Source organism: Strongylocentrotus purpuratus, unplaced genomic scaffold (genome assembly GCF_000002235.5).
Source record: "Strongylocentrotus purpuratus isolate Spur 01 unplaced genomic scaffold, Spur_5.0 spur5_scaffold_13, whole genome shotgun sequence".
NCBI classification, from domain to species: Eukaryota; Metazoa; Echinodermata; class Echinoidea; order Camarodonta; family Strongylocentrotidae; genus Strongylocentrotus; species Strongylocentrotus purpuratus.
Window position 1 is genome coordinate 21,650,182 of NW_022145598.1, and position 26,457 is coordinate 21,676,638.

General features: G+C 38.4%; 2 protein-coding genes across 2 annotated transcripts; one reads left to right on the top strand and one right to left on the bottom strand.

The window, feature by feature from the left end:
- Window positions 1–1,974, bottom strand: LOC105446650 (class E basic helix-loop-helix protein 22-like). Its single transcript, XM_011683716.2, has one exon. It carries the CDS (start codon window positions 918–920, stop codon window positions 27–29), a length of 894 nt encoding a protein of 297 aa, XP_011682018.2. The 5' UTR covers window positions 921–1,974; the 3' UTR covers window positions 1–26.
- Window positions 1,975–6,085: 4,111 nt separating this feature from the next.
- LOC100893296 (neurogenic locus notch homolog protein 1) lies at window positions 6,086–25,955 on the top strand. Its single transcript, XM_030983613.1, has 25 exons — window positions 6,086–6,191; window positions 10,954–11,042; window positions 11,461–11,566; window positions 12,094–12,201; window positions 13,052–13,093; window positions 13,529–13,549; window positions 14,158–14,181; window positions 14,865–14,903; window positions 15,358–15,465; window positions 15,715–15,828; window positions 16,271–16,381; window positions 16,823–16,933; window positions 17,526–17,639; window positions 18,100–18,213; window positions 18,514–18,630; window positions 18,937–19,053; window positions 19,203–19,319; window positions 19,671–19,784; window positions 20,344–20,457; window positions 21,360–21,489; window positions 22,279–22,448; window positions 23,393–23,684; window positions 24,015–24,088; window positions 24,576–24,845; window positions 25,479–25,955. The coding sequence occupies exons 1-25, from the start codon at window positions 6,086–6,088 to the stop codon at window positions 25,484–25,486; spliced, it is 2,730 nt and encodes a 909-aa protein (XP_030839473.1). The 3' UTR covers window positions 25,487–25,955.
- The last annotated feature ends 502 nt before the right edge of the window (window positions 25,956–26,457 follow it).

Here is a 26,457-nt window from a genome sequence, read left to right on the forward strand (position 1 = left end):
CAGGCGACTGATGCGACATACATAAGTTAGATAAAAGAATGTTCACTTGCTTCATGATTTCTATTAGTAGAAGGTCTATCGATACAACGATGACACGACAATGATGATGATGACGATGACGATGATGATGACATCATGGATTGCATACCGTTTCGGCGACAAGAAATTGGGAGATTAATGGCAGCCGAGGAGCTTTCGAGGATCTTACTTGTGAGAGGGTGCCCGGCGCTGCTGTTGTTCCGAACGGCAATGTCGGGAGCGTGGTATGCGGGCGACATCGGGTAGGTGGTCGAGGGCAGGGTCGGTGGTAAGCAGAGCTGCGGCTGGTTCATGAAAGTGAAAATCCGCCTCATCTCCTCCAGTGCATTAGCCTGCATCAGGATGTAATTCTTGGCAAGGAGAAGCGTCGCAATCTTTGACAGCTTGCGAACCGACGGGCTGTGAGCGTACGGGATAACGCCACGGAGATCGTCCAGGGCGTCGTTTAGATCGTGCATCCGTCGTCGCTCTCGAGCATTGATATTCAGACGAATCTGCTTCTGAACTCGCGGGTCGCCTTTCTTCGTCAAATGCGGCTTCATGCCCTTCTTCCCTGTCTTCACTCCATCTCGGTGTCCGTGAAATTTCGTGCTCGTCGCCGTCGAACTCGATCCTCGATCTGACCGCTCTTTAGAACGCGTTACCGTGCTATCGACGTCGCTATCATCGTCGCAATCCCACTCTGGGTCCTGCATTTTCATGGTCGTCGACATCGCTTTGTTGAAGATCTCTGCAGTACCGCAATCGCTCATCATCCTCAGGCATTGAAGAGCTCGCTGTCGAGGGTAGTCGACGCTCAATGTTTCCTGATCAATGACCTGCTTCATAGGCTTGAAAGGCTGTCCTATCATCCCGATGTCGATGATGCGCTGATTCTCCATTTCAACAATGAGGTGGTTTTTTTTCTACACTATTGTCCCTATTAACGTACGATCACTGATGACTTCAAATGAAATGTACATGAAACAGCTCGTAAGATTGTCAAACTTACTTTTTACTCAAAAGTAACTCAAAATTCAACTCTGTCCGTTGACTCTGGAGAGAATACAATTTTCATACAAAACAAAATGGGGAAATGTATTGTTGGCAAAGTTCTTCACCTACTGTCTGTTTTTTTTCTAGGCTCAGAAATTTCACTTTGATAGTGCTGATTGCGTTGACATTCCTCTTCTGTTTAAAAGTGCACCTAGCTCGGTAAATGTTTCCGTGAAATCCACCAGTGCGTCTTTTTGAAGAAAAAAACTTTTTTTAATTCAATGTCTCCTCTCATAAATCCATCGCATAAATGCGATCTCTGATCAATTAGTGCAAATTAGTAAAGCAAATCTCCTCTTTTTTCATAACACCGAATTTCAGAGATCCGCACAGAAACAAGGACCGGTTGACAAAGATTAGATCGTCCCAATGACTGCGGTTTTCAGAAATTGTAGTTTTTGTGTCAAATAATGTGATGCTGCATTCAGGAAGTCTCCTCGAAATATCTGGTAAAATCCCAATCAAATGAAGATTACAATGTCGGACAAGTCCAAAGTTGGTTTACCAGTTAAAGGTAATCAGTCAATCCTTTTGAATCTCAAGAAGTCGTATTAATAAACAGAAATCGGATAGACTGCACACATTCTGACATTTCACGAGTTGTTTGATGGTGTTTAGTCAAATCAAATTTGATTTTGATACGGCGTAGAACAATTCAAGAGAGCATCAATTTTGGCGACAGAAGATGCGAAATTGCGCGAGTTGTTTGAGGAAGAATACGCGGAGACAATCGGCGTTATTTGGCCATCTTCAGTAATTGGTGTAAGTACTTGACTGTCGAGAGCGGGTTGGAGTGGAGTCGGAAAGGAACCGAGCAAATCTCCGCGGTCAAATGATCAGTTTTTGTCATCTCGCTCGTCTGATAAGTGGCTCTCAATCGCTGGAGTATCCTTACCAAATCATCCCTGGAGATGGCGGCGATGCGTGCCCTGTATCCCAGTCAAAATACCCCCATCATCACCATCTCACTCCTCCTCCGACATGCTAATACTTTAGTGCTCACTCATTGGTGCGCGAATCATAGACGAACAAACATTCCGCCGCCGAGCTCTCCTCGTCTCTCTCTCTCTCTCTCTCCCCCTCTCTCTCTGTCTGTCTGTCTCCCTCTCTCTCACTCTCTCTTTTTTCCCACTCTCTGCACCTCTCTTGCTCTCTCTATAACCAAGGAGGCCTAAGTCCTTGCTTCAAATGATAAATACTATCCTACTTTTTAAAAATAAATTTAGAACGATATATCGTAATGTAGAGTCATGTTATTCCTGTAAATCTTCAAAAGTAAGATCACAATAACCAAAAGATTATTCATGCATCTCCTTTCCGCTAGATTTCCTATGAGATTGATGACGAAGTCTTCTTCGGTTATTCAGTAAAGATGAGAAAAACAAATATAGCTTGATAGAGGATTCAAAGCAAATACAAGAAGTTATATATACACCAAACTCTCCATGTGCATCGTTTAGAAGAAATGAAACCGCATACAAGTGTCAGTTTGTGTTCTTCCTGATCACCATCTAGGGTATACTAGTGAAATTCATTCTATTAAATTTTCTCCAAGCAATCGGTTTGCAAGCTTTCATTTCAAGTGGCACAAAAGTTAAGTTATAATAACAATAATAATAGTGGGTTTTTGTATAGGACTCGTGGCTGTAAGACTTGCTACTCCTGGCGTTCCCGATTATTACCCTCGCTTTAGGACGGCTGGCATTTCAAGGAATTAATTCCTGCCTGGCCTGGGTTGAGTTTGGCAAATGTAGATCAATGTCTTGCCAAATGACATATAGTGCCGCGGCGGGACTCGAACCGCGGACCTTGTGATCGACAGTCCGGTGACATATCCACTCGAGCACGATACCTCAACATGTAGGCCTTCAGCGATTCCTCAATATTATTAGAACGAGATTGCACTGTTGCCTCACCTTCTCTCATCCCGACTCCATCCGAAAGTGCGTATGATGCAAAGAAGAAAGAGAGAGAGAGAGAGAGAGAGAGAGAGAGAGAGAGAGAGAGAGAGAGACGTAGAGAATTCTAAAGAGAAAATTTTTAAAGCATAAAGATATTATGATAAACTTTAAAAGAGAGAGAACAAACGGCCCGAGAACGAAAAAAAAACAACTTGAAGGGGATATATCCATAGACATAATAATAATAATAATAATAATGAACATTTGTATAGCGCCTTTTCTACAAGTAGATACAAAGCGCTTAATTAACATATACAATGAACAATTAACAAAATAGAAAGATGCTTAACAACAGACATGTATGTAACAATATAGGAATGAACAAAATAAAGGGTAAGACAGGTAATAGAAGAGCAAGAACAAGTGCTGGTAAGCGGGCATTAGTTAAACAAGTGTGTTTTGAGGTGTTTTTTGAAAGTCATTAGAGAATCAGCAGTTTGTACAAAATTGGGGAGATTGTTCCATGATTTTGGAGCAGTGGCTATGAATGCCCGCTTACCAGCATTGGTTCGACACCTTGGGGTATCTAAAACTGTACGAGTGTTGGATCTTAGGTTGTAACTGGAGTGCCTAACATGAACGAGATCAGTAAGATATGAGGGAGAGAGATTGTGTAAAATTCTGAACAGAAAATATGACAACATACAAAAATTGAACAGATTTAAAAAGAAAAAGAGAAGACAAAAGGGAGAGAAAGAGAGAGAGAGAAAGAGAGAGAGAAAGAGAGAGAGAGAGAGAGAGAGAGAGAGAGAGAGAGAGAAGCTCAAACACCAGGACTTAGAATTGATTAATCCGTTTTCGGTTGGCTAGGTAACCACGGGTGTTCAATAGGATTGCGTTGCCGGTGTCGTCTGCAAGTTCAAGGCTTGTAAAATCATCAGGCGGGCCTTTTGAGCTATACTTAAGTTGACCAATCTCCCGACGCTTGTCTGCCCAAATCAAACAAGGAAACCAATAGACATTGAGTCACAATTTCACAGTATTGATATCCTTTTCCAATCAGATAATGAAAGGTGGGAGACAATTTAGGAATGGATATAGGGGGAATGAGGTTTCGGTACTTTTATAGTTGCCCATATACAGTGATTTGGAAAATCGTAGTTTTAATCTGAGCGCCGCTTTCTTTTATGGCGGAATTGACTGATATTGAAGTTATGTGGCGTAAAATTGCGGGATCTGACACGCTTTAACAGTGTGATTGTGCTGACCCTGGAGAAGTAGAGACATGTTTCGTATTAAAATATAGATTCAACTTCATACCCTATATTACTTACGATTCAACAGTGCCGGAGGAGGACGATTTCATTTATCATTCAATTTTAGCTTAACCGCATTTTTATTGTCTCGTACTAATAATATCCTATCAGACACTGCGGTCTCATTACTTCTTCTTCGAATGCGTTATTACCTGCGTTACTTTATACAAAAAAAGCGTAGAAAACTTCAATGGGCAATTTGTTAGAGCTCTACACAGCAATATGGCGCCAAGTAGGATAAGATATGCTCAGTGGCAGATAGCCTTATGATAAACTGATAATAAGGTTAGATAACCTTTAGATATATAATCAGGTCGATTACAAACAGTAGATAACATAGCAGTGAGTATCCGGCAGCATTGAGTATACCCATTACAAAAAGTGGAATATGTAATGCTATACCTTTACAAAGTTGTACTTATAGTTATAACACAAGCCTTGATAGCAATGATAGATTTGACATTATGTGATACATTTATAGTAACGACATACTGATTTCATGAAAACGGTGAAAGGGACCAATTAGCTACACGGTAATACTTTCTTTAACCTTCTTTGAAAAGGTGGACACATGTTTTGTAGGAAAGTGTATTTGTTATAGACATGCATGTTCAATAGGCGAATTGGTACGACTGGTAGAGCTCAAACCGGTATACAGCTATATACAGTGTTCAGATTTTGTGCGTCAAAAAAATATTAAAAATATAAAAAAACCACCGCAGATTTTTGAGGTAACTGCATGGCTTCTGCAAAAGAACATACTGTGATATGAAGACACTTTACGTAATCATTACTTTTTTTAAAAACCGCCGTGGTTTTGTCGCGTCATCTCTGAACGAGCCTTCAGGGGTCACATAGGAAATTATTATGTTGAGCGGTAGATAACATTATAATACGGGAAAATAATTATTGAAAAAAGGACATCAACTTTGTCCTTTAAGTCACATCAAGTTAAGGTCCATTATCTCATCTCGGTTTGTGTGTGTTTTGAACGTGTCAACGAGGTATTTTTGTAATCAGACGTCACACAGCGATTGCATCTGGCTCTAGCTTTCCCGCCAAAATTGGTTTTGTGGTGCAGTCTGCAATCCGATGCATTTATGAGAACTTTTCGACGATTTCGGTGTTTTCATCTCAAGATATCTCTCAATCTGAACATTTAAAAGAACGTGGACATAAAATTATTCAAACTGAAAAAATACGTAATCGAAATAATAATAACCAGTGATGAAGAGATAGAGATGAAGATATAGAAAGAGAGAGAGATCGAGGCAAGAGGAAAGAGTCACATTTGAATATTCAGAATTCTTTTGCGATGATTAATTTTCATCCTCTCTGATTTCCCTTAACTTCTATGCATTTTGACGTATCTCTTGCATACATTAACATTTCTCGGGGGTTTTTTGCCGCCATATCGTGACCTTGAGCGGATAAAGCAAACCCCGCATCTTATTCACCTAGGAGTTTGAAAGGTGACAGGCAAAAACAAAAATGGCAATTTAATCTGCGGTTTAGATGCCCCTAATTGATGTATCATCTTTCGAAATGTCAGCAAGTAAAAGAAGGGAATCGAGAGAATGGCGGGATGGTGGGTGGATTCGAAGGAGGAAGAGGAGGACAGAGATGTGAAGAGAAGAAAAAGAAGAGAAGATTAGGATGGCCAGAGGGGAGAGATGGAGGAGAGGGCGAAGAGGCGTGGCAGGGAGGGGGTGAAATAGAGTGGAGGAGGGGGGAAGGGGAGGGGGAAGAAATAAGGAGGAGGAGAAGAGGAATGGTGAATAGGAGGGGGTAGGAATGGGAGTTGAATGTGGAGGAGATTGGGAATGGGAGAAGGTGAGGGGAGAGGTGGAGAAGAAGGGAGAACGGAAGATGGAGGAGGGTGGGAGTAGAAGGGGAGGAGGTTGGTCATTAGAGGAGGCGGGGGAGGGGGAGAAGTTGAGGAATAAGAGAGGAGTAGAAGTATTTTTGTGTATAAAATAACAAAATAACAAAATACAATTCTCTATAATAATTAGGGTCTTTAAAGAGGTTAACAGGCATAACCATGTTTCCATTTTTGAGGCCATGACTAAGAGATAAAACTAGGACGCTAAAAATAATGCATCTATAAACAAACAAAAAGGAGGAAACGCCCACCAATACTTCCATTAGTCAAGAGAGCACCTTAACTTTCTAGAGAAAATTGTATTCAATCAACTGACTTTGACTATATTTGATACGAACGTGATGGAAATACGTGAATAAAATATTCCAGGTATATGGCGGATCAAGTGAATTAACTTCAACCAGTCATTGCCAGTAATAGAAAATGTATAAGCGGAAATCCATTATTCAATTCAATGATAATAACCTTCAACAGATCCATCAAAACTAAATTTTTCTTCAGTGATCTAAGTGGTCTACTTCCTGTGAGACTGTAAATTGTTGTCCTCATGTCATATATTGCTAATGACTTATTGTTTTTAGTGCTCCTAAATATTCGATATTATTATTAATAATAAAGATAGTCACATTTGTATAGCGCTTAATACTACATGAATATGCAATTTACAATAAGATACATGATAGTGCACACGCTCCACTCCCTGGGGGGTACAATACAGCCAGGCGCCATTTTACAAGCGCACACTTTCCAATCCAACCACGTTCACATCCTATACTGGGTACCCATTTAACACCTAAATAGAGAGTCGAACATGTAGATTAATATCTTGAGAAAGGTTATTAGTGCCACGGTGGGACTCGAAACGTGGGCCATGTGATATACAGTCCGTTGGCATATCCGCTAGACCACAACAAGATTCAATAGCTAAAACACCACTATTGCTGCGATATTTTCTTCTAATTTTATGAAGAGTACTTGAGGATGTCACGTTGGGGTTAATGCTAGTTTTTTAAGTTCATTTTTTTTTTAATGTCATGTATTCCCCCGAAATGGCGGACGGTTTGGGAGAGGCAGAGGGGAGTGGGTGGAGAGAGGAGAAGAAAGAGAAAGAGAGAGAGGAATAGAGAGAGAGAAATAGAGCGTGGATGAGAGAGGGGGAGCCTAAAGAGAGAGAAGGTGGGGGAGAGAGGGTGATAATAGAGGACAAGTAAGGATGAGGGATAGAATATAGAAATAGTTTGAGAAAGGGAGAGAGGGGAAGTAGGAGGGAGAAGGGGCAGGGAGGGACAGCGCATAGAAATGGTAAGGAGGGTTACAGTGATGAAGACTCGTGGAAATTAAGGAAAGAATTGTTGAACATATGGCCAAAGCGAGACGGACGTATCTTGCAAGATCCATTACCGGGGCGTTCCGGGCCCCGCACGCATCATCGCCCCGCTCTCTGCGGGGTGCTTTGCCTCGTTATTCATGCGCGAGGTGCTCTCTCTCTCTCTCGGTGTCGAGGCTCTAAAAACACAATTTTCTCATATTTTTCACCCATTGTATCTTGGAATAACATATTATTCTCCATCTCGGCGCTTTCTGTCTCCTCTAATCGATCCGTTGACCTAATATTCGTTCATATTCAAGACAAAATATGTCCCTTTGTCGTCAGCCGCAAAAATTGTGTATAACGCTATGATTTTGTTGGTGTTTTTTTTTTTTAGGGGGGGAGGGGGGGAGCTGGTATCATTTTATGTATTTCCGAAAATTAGTGAACAGATGATATAAGTCTACAACAATTATTAATGTTCCGAATCTTCCATTTTCTCGCTCAATGTCATAACGCTCCCCCCATCTTCTTCTTCTTCTTCTTCTTCTTCTTCTTCTTCTTCTTCTTCTTCTTCTTCTTCTTCTTCTTCTTCTTCTTCTTCTTCTTCTTCTTCTTCTTCTTCTTCTTCTTCTTCCTCTTCTTCTTCTTCTTCTTCTTCTTCTTCTTCTTCTTCTTCTTCTTCTTTTTCTTCTTCTTCTTCTTCTTCTTCTTCTTCTTCTTCTTCTTCTTCTTCTTCTTCTTCTTCTTCTTCTTCTTCTCCCTCTCCCTCTCTCCGTTACCCCCTCCCCTCTCTTTCTCTCTGAAAAAGAACATCACCCGCACATAATATATCGGGAAAGCATTTTCCTTTCGTCATTATTTATATTCTTTATTTCGTAGTTATCATTGTGATCGGCAACATATTCATTGTCACTTTGAAAAAGTAGTTCTCTTCACATTCAGTCTTCGTGTCTTCCTTAATGCTATAACTTTCATGCTTATTAATTGCAATTTTAGAGTACTTTACATATGACATGATATACATGTTAATGGGAAACAAGCTAATAATTACCCATTATTTTCATCGCACATTTAATTCATGTGTATCTTTCCTTTTTTTTAATAATCCATATTCAAGTATTCATTTACCAAATATTCAAGGATGAAATCAAAAATTCCCACCGTTTCAACTTCAGTCGCTCGTGCAATATACTTTAGCTATAAATAATTATCTAATAAACTTTAGCCGAATAATCAGCCATTTCTAATTTTATATATATATTTGCATGAAAAGTTTGTAATAAAAGCAATTATTTTTCTCATCATATGGAATAATTGATATAGTTGCACTTCAGAATCTGTAATTACATGAATACCTGTACTATAGATTCTATTATAACATTCATCAGCAATATCGATTTATATATAAAGTATATACAAATTCCTCATTTAAATGCTAACCATTTCTGCGTTATGTACGCAATTTGTTGGTCCTCATTTCTACCTCCCCCCTTCCACCATCACCGCCACTAATGGTCCTTACACATACACATTGAAAACAAAATATGAAATACAAATAAGATGGCAAAGACTTTCAAGAAATCAACTCTAGTATTTTTACAATAGCCTTTTCCACCACCAATTGAATATTCGAACGTTGCAATGATGTATTATATAATCCGGATTAGAGCCCTGTTTCATGAAACTTGTATCATTAACAAGTTACAATAACTGTTATAAGCTACCGAGATCGTGGTATCTGATTAGTTGTGAGCAAATTTGTCAAAAAAATTATCATTGGTTATCGATTAGAAGTTTTATGAAACAGGGCCAAGAATTTTATGGGGTAATCATAGATTAGGGTATGGAAATTGCGCTTCATAGAGTAAGGTAACCTGGTAGAGATATGCATATTGCGGATCATGGGCTTCGGTAGCGGGCGTATAGAGACAGAGAGATAGAGAAAGAGAGAGAGAGAGTGACAGGCAGACAGACAGACAGGCAGAGAGACGGATAAACAGCTAGATATGTATAGAGAGAGGGGAGTATGAGAGAGAGGGGGAGGGAGAGAGAATGAGAGAGAGAGGGGATAGAGGAAGTGGAGAGAGAAAGAACAGAGAGGACGGGGAAGGGAGAGAGATTGGAGAGAGAGAGAGAGAGAGAGATAAAAAGAGATAGGGGAGATTGGAGAGATGGGTCAAAGCATGGACCATGGTCAAAGCAAGAGAGGAAGAGAGAGAGAGAGAGAGAGAGAGAGAGAGAGAGGAGGCGGAAAGACGCTGCACTCTCAGATGTCAGTCAATTTGTAACCTGGCTAACTCTCTAATAATTAAATGTATTTTCAATTCAATTTCATCACATCGACGTCCTATCGACAAGCTCGAAACACTTAATATACGACACCTGTTGACTGGGAATTGTCATTCTTTCTCTAACCAAACATAAATCGTCTTACTTAAACATGCCACGACCACATCAAGCGTATTCGTCGATATTTTATGACATTGAGAAGGCGATATTTCTTAATCAAATTTGCACTGGTAAGAATAAATGCAACTTTTCCCTCCTTAGATTTCAACATTCTTACACTATTGCATCAATTTCCTTCGGGGCGTAGTTAGAGGTGAAAGTAGTAAAGTAGTTTAGGGGGGGGGGGCATCGGGCGGTCTTATTTAATGAAAGAATTGCAAATTAACACAAACGTAATTATAGAGGAGGAGTGTGTGAGAAGGCGGAATCTTTAAGTCTCCTTTTCACGTTCATTTTCCATTTAAGATTTAGAATCACATTTTAGTACTGACGATTACATTGTGAAAAGCTTATGTGGCCGAACTAATCAAAGATTATTGTGTAGTGCATACATTTTTTAAGAAAGATGAAAAGGTAAGGAAATTGTCTCAATCTTCTACTGGTAGGAAAAAAAATCCGCACAGAAACTAATAAATGGGACTAAACACGCAGGTGGAACGGAGTTTGGTAAAAAAAAAATTAAGGTTATTTCTCCTCCTATTTCAAATATGATGGTAAAAGAAGACTAGTTCTTTCTACTATAATATCCTTCTAACCTAGCAATAAAAGAAAACTCACAAATTATTTTTCATCTTTCCAAAAACTAAATTTTCTCTTTAAACTTGCAAACCATCATGTTCTTTGTTTACAGAACAACCATGAGTTATTAAAATATAGGTGTCCTAAACGTTTAAAGTTGACATGGGGAAGAGAAATTAAAACCTTCAAATTAATCATGTTAACATTATGTATATCAACGTCTGTCAGTTTGAAGTATTATTCTTTTATAAAACACTCAAAAGTCAATAAATCAAAATACTTAATTAAAAACCGCGAACAAAATCTCAGAATGAATGATTGTTTTGTCATTCAAAGTAATCAATAAACGATCACGACCGCTGATAGACATGCAGAGAGGGACAGTTAAGCCGGATGATATCGACATATTAATATCAACATGTGTAGAGATTCTCACAGAATTTGATACAAAAAGGTGTATAAAAGAGGACAGGTTTTCCAGGTTGATTCACATTCGTCCAACGGACTACACCGTGGGTTTTCAGTCGGTAAGTTGATTTATTTTTCCTGATTTTTAAGGCCATCGAAATATGATACCTAGTTTCTCGTTCAGGATTTTCGTAAATGAGGAGGAGGATATGTAGGCCTTCATAAAAAGTGTTATTGCGTCAATTCCAACACAAATATTCTTGATGAAAATTAATTTGTTCATACGCTTCCGAGACTTTTAAGATTAATCAGTGTGAACTTGCATTGAATCAATAATATTAACTGACTCGGTGTTCTCCTTATCATTATTATCATTATCATATTTTCATTATTAGTAGTATTATTAATATTAATATTGTTGTTATTAATAGCGTTTTTTTTTATTATTATTAATGTAATTGTCATTATTATCTTGGTGCCCCACACCGTGGCTAGAGACATTAATGAAATTATTTTCTTTGTTTCTTTGTATGGCAGGGTACATCTAGCTGTTTCTCTGCCGTAGAACTCCAGATCATCGAAGAAACCATGCAGTCGTTTGCCGTTATTTGCCTTCTTCTCTCCGTCGCCGGAGTGATGGTCGGTGAGTAAAAGGAAGGAGTGAAAGAAAGAAAGATTTAAAGAAAGACACAAGGAAAGAAAGAAATAAGGAAAGAAAAAAAGAGAAAAAGAAAGAGGAAAGGAAAGAAATAATAAAATGAATAAGGAAAGGTACAATGAATGAATGTGAGAAATACAGACAGAAAACAAAGAAAGAAATGAACAATGTTTCGGTGTTAGAAGCGGGCGAGACTCGAGCCGCGAACCTTTTAATCTATACAGTCCGGTGACGTATCCACTAGTCAAGACCACAACACCTATGTGTGTGTATTTTTTTACCAGAGCATGAGCGGTAACCACCCCTCCCTTTCTTTCTTTTAATTTTTGTAGCGTCTCTTTATTTTTCTTTTATATAACGGCAGTTTTATTTAGAAATATGAATCACATTGTATTTTAATCGGTATTTAAATGCATGTAATTTAGCTCTTGAGCTACGATATGTTTTTTTCTTCTTCATAATAAATATATTTTCGAATCAACCCCTATTTCTACACCTGTTTTTCGTTTCAGAGGGTACATGCAACATCTACCAGATGACTACCATCCAGATCGACTTCTGTAACTATGCCGAGGTCATCACCAACCTCGTCCCCGGGATGGTCTCCGCTAACCAGCTCCGTAAGTTGCATTTCTATCTTTCTTGCTCTCTCTCTCTCTCTCTCTCTCTCTTTCTTCTTCTTCTTCTCTCCTCGCGTCCCTAAACCCATAGCAGTTCAGAGTTTTCTAGAGGTCGAAATAAATCAGCATTTCCTCCTCAAATTTGCAACATTTTATTGTTGTTGTTTTTTCTTCACTCTTTCATAGTTTTAACAAATAAAATTGTATATCAAATGAAACAGTGTTAATTGAAATTACAAAAAGTCCACAAGAAATTGTCAATTTGTACATGAAAAAGTGATTATGAACGTCCTTTGCGTTGCCCTTTTAGCGACTTCAAAAATTATTTTCGATTAAATCGCTCTCATTCGTGAACGGCATAATGTACTGCAACAGAAATGGATTGAAACTTTCCACTTATTTTTTCAACGACAAATTCTTACAATTAAAAGGTGACACGAAACTCCTATTTATCGCGTAATTGCATCTAAATCTAAATCTGAAAGGCAGAATATTCTACTGACACCACGTCAGATTTACGTATACGGCCATGTGCTGCTCAAAATGCCCTCAAAATATGTCGACATCCTTGTCCCACAGTGCATCACAAAGTAATGACGCGCGTGTGAGTCGTCGAATTCGTTGGCGTGAGTGCATGCTTATGTATACAGGACCCGAAAATCGCTCCATGTATGCTTACACCGAAAGATGGCGCAATTTAGAATACATGGGAGCAGTGGTTGCAATGTCGGTAACATATCCAGCCTTTACATGCGCTTCCAGTTTACTTTACATAATAACGTTAACGCATTTTTTCTTCAAATGAATCGATGGAATAACACTTCTTGTAAATACTTTTGTTCTCTTTTAGAACACTGTATTGCTAACATGGACAAAGACATGTGCAAACCAGGTAAGTTATGGCATTTTTTTAAAATTGTCATTGTTTCCTAACCATACTTATTTTGCCATCATAATCCAATCCAATCCAATCCAATCCAATCCAAAAGATACTTGATATAGCGCCTTTTCCTTGCAGTTACAAAGCGCTGCACACTCGCTCCACAATGTTTGGGCAACTTAGAAACATAAGTTAGACACTTCTCAGAGATCACTTTAAAAAGGCATGGCGCATTAATCAACATTAATGTAATGCCTAAGAACACGTCAAAAAACAAACATGTAAAAGTAACTAATTATGAATATTCTTGAATCTATTCCCGAATAATCTGAAGAATAAAATCCTAAATTTAGAAATGATTTTCTATACAATAGTCTAAATCTCAACACGTTTAGCCGGGGTTCTTTAACTAATTCTTTCATTATTTTTTGTTCTTTCTTCTTACAGTGAATGATTGTGGAGATTCCGGTAAGTGCCGATTGGTTCGATTTACCTTACGATTTATTTACGTATTTCATGTGCATACTGTATTTATCAATGATGAAAACAGAACATCTATTAGGAAATGAAAGATTATCAAACAAAAACAATTTATACTCTATCTAATGCCTCTTTTCGTGACAAAACCTATTATGCTCACCCTTATCATCATGAGATAAAAAGACAAGTCATAATAATAATAAAATCGTTGCAAAACGGAATTTAAAATATTCTTGAAATTACTCCTATTTGATCATTTAATTGCATCTCTTCCAAAATTGCAATTTTTTGCTAGCCATTTTCTGACAGTTTTTGAATAAGATTATCACCCACTGTTTGCTGGATTTCATTCTCCTTTAACCCGTTGATTTCTGAATCTATTCGTTGCCATAGGCTTAATACAGGGGCCAACAGGCTCCAATAGGCAATGGATTAAGCCCTACGTATTAAATCATTTAATTACCAATCATACATTTCTCTTATCAGAGGTAGGCCCTACCAAATTATGATTTATTTTGCTAAACGTTGATAAAATGAGAATGTAAGATATTATTTCAAAATAATAATCTGTTTTCTTTTGTTTTCTTACCACGTAGAAAACATGTTGAGCGAAGCACTGGGTAAGATTTTGGAGTTCAAGATTTGTAAAATATAAATAAAATCGCAGCTAAGTGGTTGATTATGAATCTTCATTAATATTTCTTCATCTCGTTTCATTTAAAATAAGCTAGTAATACTGATGATAATCAAAATAATACTAATAATAATCTTAAAAGTAATGATAATGACAATAAGATGAAGAAGAAGAAGAAGAAGAAGAAGAAGAAGAAGAAGAGGAAAAAGAAGAAAAAGAAGCATATTGATGATGATAATGACTATTATCATGATTGTTATCTCAATTAATTTGCTAGTTCGTCAAAGACAAAATACACGACATGTTATTTCTATAAATATATTTAAATACATTCAAATCGATTTTACCACATACCCAACATTACACACAACAGATGCGATGAGAACGGATTATTAGGTCTATAAATTGTCATATTCATTTCACTTCAAATCAATTAATTATATATGTATCTATTTTGCATCAAACAAATAAAAACAGCATAATATCATGTCTACATTTACGGGTGGCGTGATAAAATATATACAATCATACATTAATGAGAGAAAAGAAACATCATCTTTCTTTAAGCTAAGTAAATGTATATACATGCATATTATAAACGCCGTAACATTATGTATTTCATAAACTCTTGTGAAATACTAAATTTATTTATTTTTAAATTTTCAACAGTACTTCTCGATAACATCTTGAATGACAACTCGTGTACTGGTAAGTTGATTTTTATCATCACGATTTAAAAAAAAAGGAACATGGGCTTATATTCTTAAAACCTTACTAAGCTATAGTCGGCAACTAATTACTTTGTTATATTTTAAATGCGGTATACTTAAAAGGCAAAGCTTCAGAGGATAGTGTTCTCTCTTACTAAAGTGTATATCAATCTCTTTAAAAAGGGATTTATGTATAACTAGAATGTATCAATTCAACCACATAAAAAAAAAACTTTGCCTGGCATTTCATGAGTTAATGGTTAAGAAGTATTAAGAAAATAAAGAATAACCTTAAAGAGCACGTATACGGATTCTAAGTCCGCCTAACTTGATGCCTTGTAAAGCCAGCGTTTGGGTTTATTTATTATTAGAATACGGGCCTTTGAGGTCACTTTAATGATTATCACAATCATGATATTCTCGTTCATGTTCTTTAATTTTCATGTCTATAGATCCGTGCACATCCACTCCTTGCGTCCATGGCTCCTGCAACCGCCTGACTTCCGAAACCTACTCATGCACATGCGCAGGAGGATACACTGGAACCAACTGCGAACAGGGTATGTACCATTTTGTTGTCGTTGTTGTTGATGCTTTTTTTTTTTTAATAAAAAAGGCCAGAATTAACTTTTTAGGCGTTTTAAATAAATATACCTCTGCTACTTCGTATTCCAAAGAGTGACGTAGTTTTTCAAATACATTCTAGTTTAGTTTCATGATCAATACGATTTGGCAGAGGGGAGGAGGGCGGGGTATGTAAAGAGTTAATCAATAGAACTGGATTTTCGTTTCTCTCTTATTGTTTTTAGACATCAATGAGTGTGCATCGAACCCGTGCCAGAATGGCGGTATGTGCGCCGATGACATCAACACATTTTCCTGCAACTGTGCACCTGGATTTGGAGGTGACCGCTGTGAAGTCAGTAAGTTTTGAGAAAGTAGAACTCGGTTTTCAGTCAAAGCCCGTCTGCACTAGTTTGGCCAGGGTGATTAGACTTCCCTGCAAGGTCACTGACAGGTGGTTATCTCATCAAATCAGCTCTCAATTAATATAAGAAAAAGGGATCATGGGGGACCAATGGTCATCTAATAGACATTGTTTTCTATATCCTGTATATAGAGGGAGCAAGTAGCTATAACTTACTGCAGCCTTCTCAGCTCCCCACCGAATATGTCAATGGACGTAATGATGATATACTCGTTAAAACAATATATCCCAAATTACAATGTCTTTAGAATGGCTCGTACGTTTCTTGGGTTGTCCGTATGGTCTCCTTTTCTTTATCTGTAGTCATAAACGGTTTGTCATTTTAATAGAATTGTCCTGGTCAAAGGTAATGATTTCCTGTTTGTGCGTCATTTTAGATGTTGATGAATGCGCATCTAGCCCGTGTATGAACGGAGTGTGTGTGGATGGACTCAACTCATTTACCTGCAACTGCGCATCAGGCTTCGAAGGAGCTAACTGCGAATTTAGTAAGTCCTCACCGATTCTTTTTTTCTTTCTTAATAATTAGGTAACTGCCATTAGCTAATAATTTGGTATTAAAAAACACTGAAAATATATTTCCAACAAGTCTCTAAGAAAAGATTGTTTATAATAATCTGACAATATGGAATATCATAATTTTTTCTTTCCTTTTTTTCTTTCTTTTCTGTCTCCGATTATTTTATCTTTGTAAACCTTGTATATATTACGTTGTTGTTTCTTTATCTTTGGGAACCTACTTGTGTATATACGTTACAAGTACAGACTTATAATTTAAAAAAAATAGCCTTACCGTGCAGCTGACAATAGTGCTCTCTTTCCAACCCTGTTTAGATATTGCATATCACAACAATTACAATATATTGATGACGACAGCTGTATAAATATTAAAAATTATAATAAAACTATCATTTGTATATTACTTTTAGACATCGATGAATGCGCATCTAGCCCGTGTATGAACGGAGTGTGTGTGGATGGACTCAATGCATTTACCTGCAACTGTGCTGAAGGCTACGAAGGAGCTAACTGCGAATTTAGTAAGTCCTCACCAATTTGTTTTTCTTTCTTAAAGATAAACTTGAGTTCTGTTTAAAAAAAAAGGAAATGTATTCTCACAGAATCAAACGAAACTTACACTGAATGTTCAAGATTACAAATAAATTTGCCAAACAATTTTGGTAGAAAATGTATACTAGCTGAGTAATGAGCACAGAAAGAAAAGGAAATCAAGGTAAGTAGGCCCGACACCATTTTGCGTTGTCCCATATAGTATATGGGAGTAATGGGATAACACAAAATGGTGTCGGTGTACAGTGCTTGTTACTTTACCAAGACTGGGCCAAATTTATTATGATTTTGATGACTCCAGAACCTTGCAGTACACACCAATACTTACATGCTACAAGATCAATTTGTTCTGATCCATTCTAAACCTATTCTTTCACAATACAATCGCGTGACCAGAACTCAACTTTATCTTTAATATGTTCCTGCCATTGGCTAATTATTTTGTATTAAAAACACTGAAAACCCTGTTTAGATAATGCTTATCACAACAATTATATATTGATGACGACAGCTGCATAAGTATTTCTAAAAAAAATATGATAAAACTATCATTACTTTTAGACATCGATGAATGCGCATCTAACCCGTGTCTGAACGGAGGAGTGTGTGTGGATGGACTCAACTCATTCACCTGCCACTGCGCAGAAGGCTACGAGGGAGCTAACTGCGAAATCGGTAAGTGTTTGCAAATCAATTATAATAATTATTAAAGTAAGACTATAAGGACAGTTAATTTAAATTTGCATTTAGTTTTGCAAAATCATTGCAAAGAGAGTGGTGCTATAAAACTTGTAGAAAATGACAATTTCGGCATAAATGATTAATTCTGCCATAAAATTTAAACAGGCTAATGTCTTGATATCACATTATAAGGAAAAAAAATCACATTGGACCAAATGTCTGCCCTATAGATTGATGTTCCCCCAAAAAACAAGATGGCGATTTCCCTAATATTTTCATCAGTCTGTTCATATTTTTTTATAATGAAATACTCTCTCTGTCTCTCTCTGTCTCTATCTATCTCTCTCTCTTTCTCTCTTTCCCTCTCAATCTCTATTTTTTTTGTTCTCTCTCTCTGTCTCTCTGTTGCTCTCTCTCCCTCTCTTGCTATTACAATCATTCCATATATTTACAGAGATCAATTTCTGCGAGTTCATGCCCTGTGCCAATGGAGGAGAGTGCACCAACGCCGTTGGAGGATTCACTTGTCTGTGTGCCCCTGGCTTTGCGGGAGAAACATGCGAAGGCGGTAAGAAAGAGGTTCACTGCCGACAATTTTAAAATTTTCTCTAATTTCAATTCATGTAATTCATGACGAGCTAATGGAGTGTACGTGTCTCACTATACGTGTATCCTTTGTTGACTTCGTACAAGCATCTATTGAGACTTTGCATTGTTCCCGCAGGTAGAACTTTATATGCCAGATAATATTTTTTTTTTTACCCGCTATATCTGCCTAGCTGTTATAGTAGTGAATTGTAATCAAAGGCATAGAATGTTTACGTGCGGTATAGTTTTTTATAGTACTATCTTTCTCCTTATTTTAAAGATATTGACGAATGCGCTCGTAATGAACCTTGCTTAAACGGTGGGATCTGTGATAATACACATGGCGGATATCTCTGCGACTGTGCCCCCGGATTCCTCGGAGAGCACTGCGAGACTGGTATGAATTATTCATACATCAATACATATAATAATTATGATGACGCAAACAAATTATGATTTATAGTCTGGTAATCCAGCTAACGAGCGTTCGATGTTACTTAATGTCGTTGTTACTTCATACAAGCATCTATTCCGACCTTGCATTGTACTACTGTACAAGCAGGTAGAACTTTATATGCCCGGTCATATTTTTTTACCCTCTATACTGCCTAGCAGTTATAGTATTGAATTGCAATCTAAGGCCTAGAATGTTTACGTGCGGTATATAGTACTACTACTATCTTTCTCCTTTTTTAAAATAAAGATATTGACGAATGTGCTCGTAATGAACCTTGCTTAAACGGTGGGATCTGTGATAATACACATGGCGGATATATCTGTGACTGTGCCCCCGGTTTCAACGGAGAACACTGCGAGACTGGTAGGAAGTATTTATATTAATATGTATATATAATATGATGACGCAAACAAATTGCTTTTCAATTTGCTTATCATATTGCTTGGCCTATCAAAGGCATAGAATGTTTACGTGCGGTATATAATACCATATATCTCCCTTTTTTTATAAAGATATTGACGAATGTGCTCGTAACGAACCTTGCTTAAACGGTGGGATCTGTAATAATACACATGGCGGATATATCTGTGACTGTGCCCCCGGTTTCATCGGAGAACACTGCGGGACTGGTAGGAAGTATTTATTTTAATATATATAATATGAATACGCAAACAAATTGCTTAATCTACCATATAAATTGATTACCGTTGGGACGTGCTCATAGTCTCATACTACATGTGTTTATATTTAATTTATATTATTATATATGTAATAAACTATGTATATATTGTTTGTAAAATGTGGAACAAATTAAAATTAAACTTGAACTTAAACTGTATATTTATCTAACTTTGTTTGTATTTATTCATTTATATAATTATATATTCAAATATAATAATTATATTATGATAAAGGTTTCATGGAATTGTATGTACCTAATTACCTGTTCAACTTATTCATTTATTCATTTATTTTGACAGATATTGATGAGTGTGCATCCGGACCCTGCCTTAACGGTGGAGTCTGCAATAACTTGCCAGGAGATTATGAGTGTATATGCAGCCCCGGTTTCTCTGGATCGAACTGCGAAACTGGTGAATATATAAAAGTGGAATACTATGAGAACGCGTATGAGGAAACATTGGCCTCTCTTGAACTAAAATCAAACATGTAGTCCTGGGCGGAGAGCAACGTTTTTTTTTAGAGACATTGATGGTAGTAATACATATTTGCAGATCTGACATCTAGTTTTGGAACCTGGAATATTACCTCTCTAAGGTGCAGATATAGGGAAATCGCTGCCAAAAAGCAACTCCATGAGGTTAGGGCACTGATGTTGAACATTTAGTAGAAGGGCACCAACCCATTTTCCTAAGTTTTGGTCAAGATGTAATACAATATATTAATTGAGGGTTCAAATTGTCTGGTTTATTATATTTGTAAAGACGTAACATGTCAGGAGTCACAGTTAACCTGGTAATACATAAACACACCACCAACACACATCGCAGACCAATTACGGACCGAACCAAACAGAAAAATGCCCTCAATGGCGAACAAATTAAAGATCGGTTTTGGGACGATATGCATTTATTTTGCAAGTGTGAGTGAGGTTTTAATAAACTAAATATTGCAATACTCTGTTTTTTGAAGATATTGACGAATGTGCCTCGGGGCCGTGTCAGAATGGAGGGGTGTGTTCAGACTTACTGAATGACTATTCGTGTACATGTGCTCCCGCATTCATCGGTACTAACTGTGAGAATGGTGAGTGTTGCTTTAAATGTAGGCATAAAGTATTAAAACATCTACATTCTCTACTATTCTTATTATTATTAAATTCGAATTGCGTGGAATATGTGCAGCGTTGGTCTTATTAATTAAATTTAGCCACAGCTGTGTTATTTCTGTTATTTATGTCTGCAACCCAAGTATCATACCCATATAATACCAGGTACCCATCTCATAGAACTGGGCTGAGAGGGACTCGACAAATGACGGCAACAATTCATGTCCAATAATTCCATTAAGGATGAAAGCGCCGAGCGGGAATCGAACCCAGGACCTCTGGTATGAGAGTGAGGAGCCTTCCTACAAACACTACGGTGTCCCCCAAATCTACTGTAATTTCGTTTTTTAAGAAACAAGAGGCCTCCTAAACCTATTGTGCAAAACATCTGAATAGGTATCAGCCCTCGACAATGATGTCTCGCGGGCCTTCTGCAAATTTATATGATGGTTCCCAAGACAGACGTCCCACGCGACCGACAGCTCTCGAGGCCGAAATGTCTCGAAGGCTTCTGACTTTTCTTAATAGGGACTTTTAGATTTGCACGACGAGAACGTACGTGGACTACTCGTGTGACATCCTTTCAAGGCAATGTGACGTCACTGCCAGTCCCTTAAAAGGACGTCACATTGCCTTAATAGGATGTCACACGAGCAGTCCACGTTCTCGTCGTGCAAATCTAAAAGTCCTTATTGATAACGATCGAGGCCACAGCATCGTAGGCTTAAAAAAGTTAGGTGTTACCAAATGCAAATACATATATTAAATATTCAAAGAAATGCGTTAATTTGCATATTCATTTTTAAAGGCGTCAACAATATCTTACTTGAGGTATTAAAATTATCCATCATCGTATTTCTTTAATAACGTTTCTTTATAGTTGCAATTGTTGGATCCGGCCCTGCATGCTACACTGAATATGATGGGTCGGACTACCGTGGAGACGCCAGTACAACTATCAGCGGTTATATGTGCCAGGCCTGGGCAAATACTCATCCCAATCGTGTCGGGTAACTCAAACATCTCACAGCTTGCAATCAGATAACTGTAGTTAGTAGAATGGGAAAGGAACATCATGAAGGGTACATGGCATAAGTAACAAAGGATAATGCAATATTGATAAAATACACGGGGGCTCAGGGCGAAGTAGCCCCCGAAATTCCAAAAAGAGCCCCCGAAAGTCATAGAAGGGCCTCAAAAAATGTGCATAGAGTTCAATGTAAAACAAATTAAAGAGTGTGATTTTCATGCAAGCAAGCTTGAAAAGTAGCCTCCGAAATGTTTTATATATTTTTTTCCCTGAGCAATATGATGTACGTATGAAATTTTCGATCGATTTAGAACTTTGCTCTGTTGTACCTCTACGTGGCAGAATATGGATGAAGAAACATAGAGGTACAGTTGTTTTGAAAATACCTGAAAATAGGGGTATTGAAACAACGGCGTTGGAGTGTTTTGGTTTCGGAATATTTGGATGTCGGAGCATAGAGGTGTTGGCATAACGGGATGTTGGTCTGTTAACATATGGGGGATGCAGGATTAAGGGTAGGCAGAATTGAGGGGAGTATTAACAAATATCTGGATTAAGGGGGTATCGAAGGATTAGTATCGGAACACAGTTGTGTCAGAACATAATTATGGGTGTCAGAACAGAGAGGTGTCGGTGTCTGGAAACTGAGGTGTCCAACAATTGCAAGGTGTCCAAACATGAGACTGTCCACAGTCGAAACAAAGATTCATAACACAGACATTTAATCTTGAATCTACATTATATCCGTTCTCCCCTTTCTTTTGAGCAGCAATTTGGAGCACTTCCTCTTCCACGACGACTCCAACTACTGCCGTAATTACGCTGGCAGTGGAAAGTCAGCCCCATGGTGTTACACAATTTTGGAGGAGGTGGAATGGGAATACTGTGGGAACATTTCCACTGTCTTTGATGTTTGCACCGACAAACCAGCCATTGAAGGTAGTAGCCCGTATGACGATCATATTTAGAACCAACAGCGAACCTAGAAAGTTCTTTCCGTTGAATTTGTTGTTGATTTGGAATCTGAACTGGTAACAAAACATTTCCAGCTCTCTCACCCAAGGCGCGACCTTAAGCAAATTAGACAATATTATTTGCATATCAAAATCCAATGTGTTTTTCGTCTTATGCAAAGCTAAAATTGTTCGGAGAAAACATGGGATCACAAATCAACAACAAAATAACTTTAACGAAAATAAATTATTGTATATTCATAAAATTTCAATCGACTAGAGGCATATTCAAAGTCACAGGTCGTAGTGGTAAAACGACCGTGCTCCAGCAAAGATTTCTCCGCGGCTCTAACCGCATTCCTAACTTCAAACCTGGACCAAATACTCTACCTAAAACTGACAATAACCGCGTCACTAACTTTATTTTAACAGCCGATGTGTGCGACCTTAACCTTAATTCTATACCTGTGACGAAACAAAGACAACCTACCGTAGGTTTTGTTGCTAAAAGGCTTGTACAGATATGACGCAGTAAACCGCCGTTGTCGTGTAAATGAATGGCAACTGGGCGCTACACTGGTCATAAACGTATATTCAAGGATATATGTGATACATACAGAAATGTGAAGCCTGATTACATCACTACGTCATCATTACAAAAAAGCGCCACTGTTTTGCCGCGTCTATGAGGAACGAGGTATAAGAATGGTAACGTTAATGTCGATGATTTAATGATTCTGCTGTCTTTGGCGTGTCATTGTGAAAGCAAAAATCGTTCCCAAAATGAGTGCAAAGTGAACAAGATCAAACCTCGGGTTCACTAACTGATGAAGGCCTAGCACAGGTGATAGCGCAACCGAAATAACGCCTCGTGCGAAGAGTGTAATGAGCTGTTTTTGTTCATCATATTCCTCTGTTTCCCCCACACAGACTTCACCGAGCAGAAAGCAGCCTTCGACGCCATCGCTGACTACGCAGCCGCCGAGTGCTACACCGACCCGACCGGCCTGGACTACACCGGATACGTTGCGATGACGGAAGGCGGGTTCGAGTGTCAGCGATGGGATGTCAACTTCCCCAACCCGAGAAACGACGCAAAGAAGAGCAAGCCACGTCACGACGCAGTCCTCTTCGGAAGCCACAACTACTGCCGAACCGACGGCAATGGTCCCGAGGGTACCACCGAAGGGCCATGGTGCTGGATCGCTGATCCCTCCGCTGGGTAAGAACCATTGACGCAAATCTTAAGCCAGTGTCACACGACGCGTTATTGGCCTGACGCAGGGCTACGTCAGTGACTGGCGCGGTCTTCGACGGATTTTTTAAAATTCTACTGATGCATTGTAAGGTTTATAGGGCCAATAATGGGCTAAAAGGCATTGTGTTATCAAAATTGCTTCATAGAATTCATTTTCTTAATGTAAAATCCCTAGATCGACACAGAAAGAAAGTAATGAAAATGTTATATTTGTTGGCAGATCACAATTTCATTTTGGCTCTTACAGTATGTTTCATTCTTAAAAGTATTCCATTTTCCCTTTTCTCATAACAGGATGAGATGGGGCTACTGCGACACTGCTAGGTATCTCAGCTCTTCTTGCCCTGGCAAGGGAACCCCAGTCGGACGTAAGTGGTTTTAATTTACTGGCCATAAATAATTGATGCCAACTGAAGTGTCCCCTTCCCATTCACGAAACGGCCCTTTCAAAAATTATGCCAAAAGTACGTAGCCCAATTCGTCATTTTCCGCTACGCAGACAGAGGTCTCGAAGCGAGAACCAACAGTGCGGCTAGGGAAGCAGCGAGTTACGGGACCATATACTGCTACAGCTGACCTGAGATGGCGCCGAGGGGTTTTTTCTTGTACAGTATGGCTTTAAATCCCCATTGTATTACTTATAGCTACTTGCTACCTCTATAAAGAAAACTTCTCCAATCGGTGCCTATACGTCCCCCATGATCCTCTTTTGCTCATGTTAATTGAGAGCTGAGTTGATGAGATAGCCAGCTGTCAGCGACCTCGCTGGGTGGTCTAATCCCTTCTGGCCGAACTAGTACAGACGGCCTTTAAACGTTGTACTAACAAATAGTCACCTTCCATGTCTTCACACAGAGCCCCGTATTGGAATGAACCCGGAGTGCATGACAACAGCCCGCGGTCCCGACTACCAGGGTAATGTGAACACCTCAGAGACCGGTCTAACCTGCATTGCCTGGGCCGACCTCGAACCGTCCAACAGATACTACCTGCTCTTTGGCTTGGCAGAGAACAAGTGCCGTTCCTACGATACCGGCGACGATTGGGGTCGCCCATGGTGTTACGTAAGCCCGACAAAGACCGAGAAATGCCAAGTGAAGGATCACTACGAGGAATGTTTGCCTGGTAAGCAGGGGCGTCTGAGTGGCGTATCCATTTTCTTTTTTTCTTTTTTTCTTTTTTTTGGGGGGGGGGGGGGATGGGTTTGCTTCACTGTCCAATGGAGTGCAAGGGGATTTTGTTTTCATTGAGCCGGGGGGGGGGGTCCGGGACTTCAATAAATGGAATGCAAAGGGGTGCGAGCAGGCTTCATCCTATACTGGCTATTTGATACTACGGAAAATGCATTGATTACCTCTATGATCAGATCATGATTACAGACTGTTCACGCGCGGTTACTGCCATAAAGATTCAAAGTTAGAATACGGTGCATTTTTTTGTCTGGTAATAATAATGATACTGCTACTAAGACTTCTAATACTACTTCCACTAAAAATAGTGATGATGATGATAATGATGATGATACTACTTAAGCTACTATTCTACTACTACTTATGGTAATGCTAATAATAATTAAAACTGTTCTCCCTCTATCTTTCCCTCTCTTGTTACGGAAAACAAATACGTGTCAAATCAAATTAAATCAAACTATTTGGATACCTTATATTTGATATGCACAAACAATAAATATATTTAAATTATTTATGGAATTTTCTAAGTCTAATAATTGTTTATGTTTGTGTTTTCATTATTTTACAGCCGCCTAGACCGATTGTCTGCTACCTTGACACAGGACATCTATAGCCAGGAGATTCTCGACTGGAATAATGATTTTTCATAAATAATTTCTACAAGTTGATTTCTTTCTGTCTTAAAACTGTCTTAAAACACACCAAAGATTAAGGTGAAAAAGTATGTTTAGTTAACATGGGAATAGGGGATGAAATTATTGTAGGAGACTTCAGAGTCTACTTAGCCTTGCTTTTTTCCCCTCCCAGTTTTCATCCAAAGTCCTAACAAAAATATTTTAACAAAAAAAATCAACCAGAATTCCTATCTCAATTCCGCAGAACGTTGTAATTTAGCTGCATTTTATGTGGCTTCATTCTTTAAGTGTAGTGTTTTATCTCTTGTCGTATACGTCCAAAAAAGGTTTCCCTACCACATCCTGCATGTCCCCTCATAAAAAAACGTACTTAAGCTATTACAATGAAATGAAAATCAAGGATTATGAAATAAAACATGAAATAAATTGAAAAAATAAGTCTCTTGTGTTTCTCATTTAAGCTGTTGTAATCCAACCTTATAAAAACTAACATCTTCACAATTGTTATCATTTGTTAACAATCAAAGACATTGACAGTGATGTACCCTTCCCTTTAAACTAAGGAAGATATAAATTAAAGGAAGGAGGGGGGAGAAGAGATTAAGAGACAGTGAGATAGTGGGGAGAGAGAGGAAGAAGAAGGTAATGAAAGAGAGGGGCTGGATAAGGAAGGTGGTATGGATAAGAGATCAAAGATAATGGATGGATGCGAAAGAACGTAACAGAGAGAAGGGTCGAGAGGAAGAGAAATAAAAAAGGAGAGGGGTGTACCGAGAGAGAGAGAGAGAGAGAGAGACAGTAAGAGGAGAGTGGGGAGAGAGAGGGTGAGTGAGAGAGAATAGGAGATAGAGCAAGATATCGAAAGAGGAGAGGAAAGCGAGAGAGAGCGAGATATACAAAAAGAAGAATGGT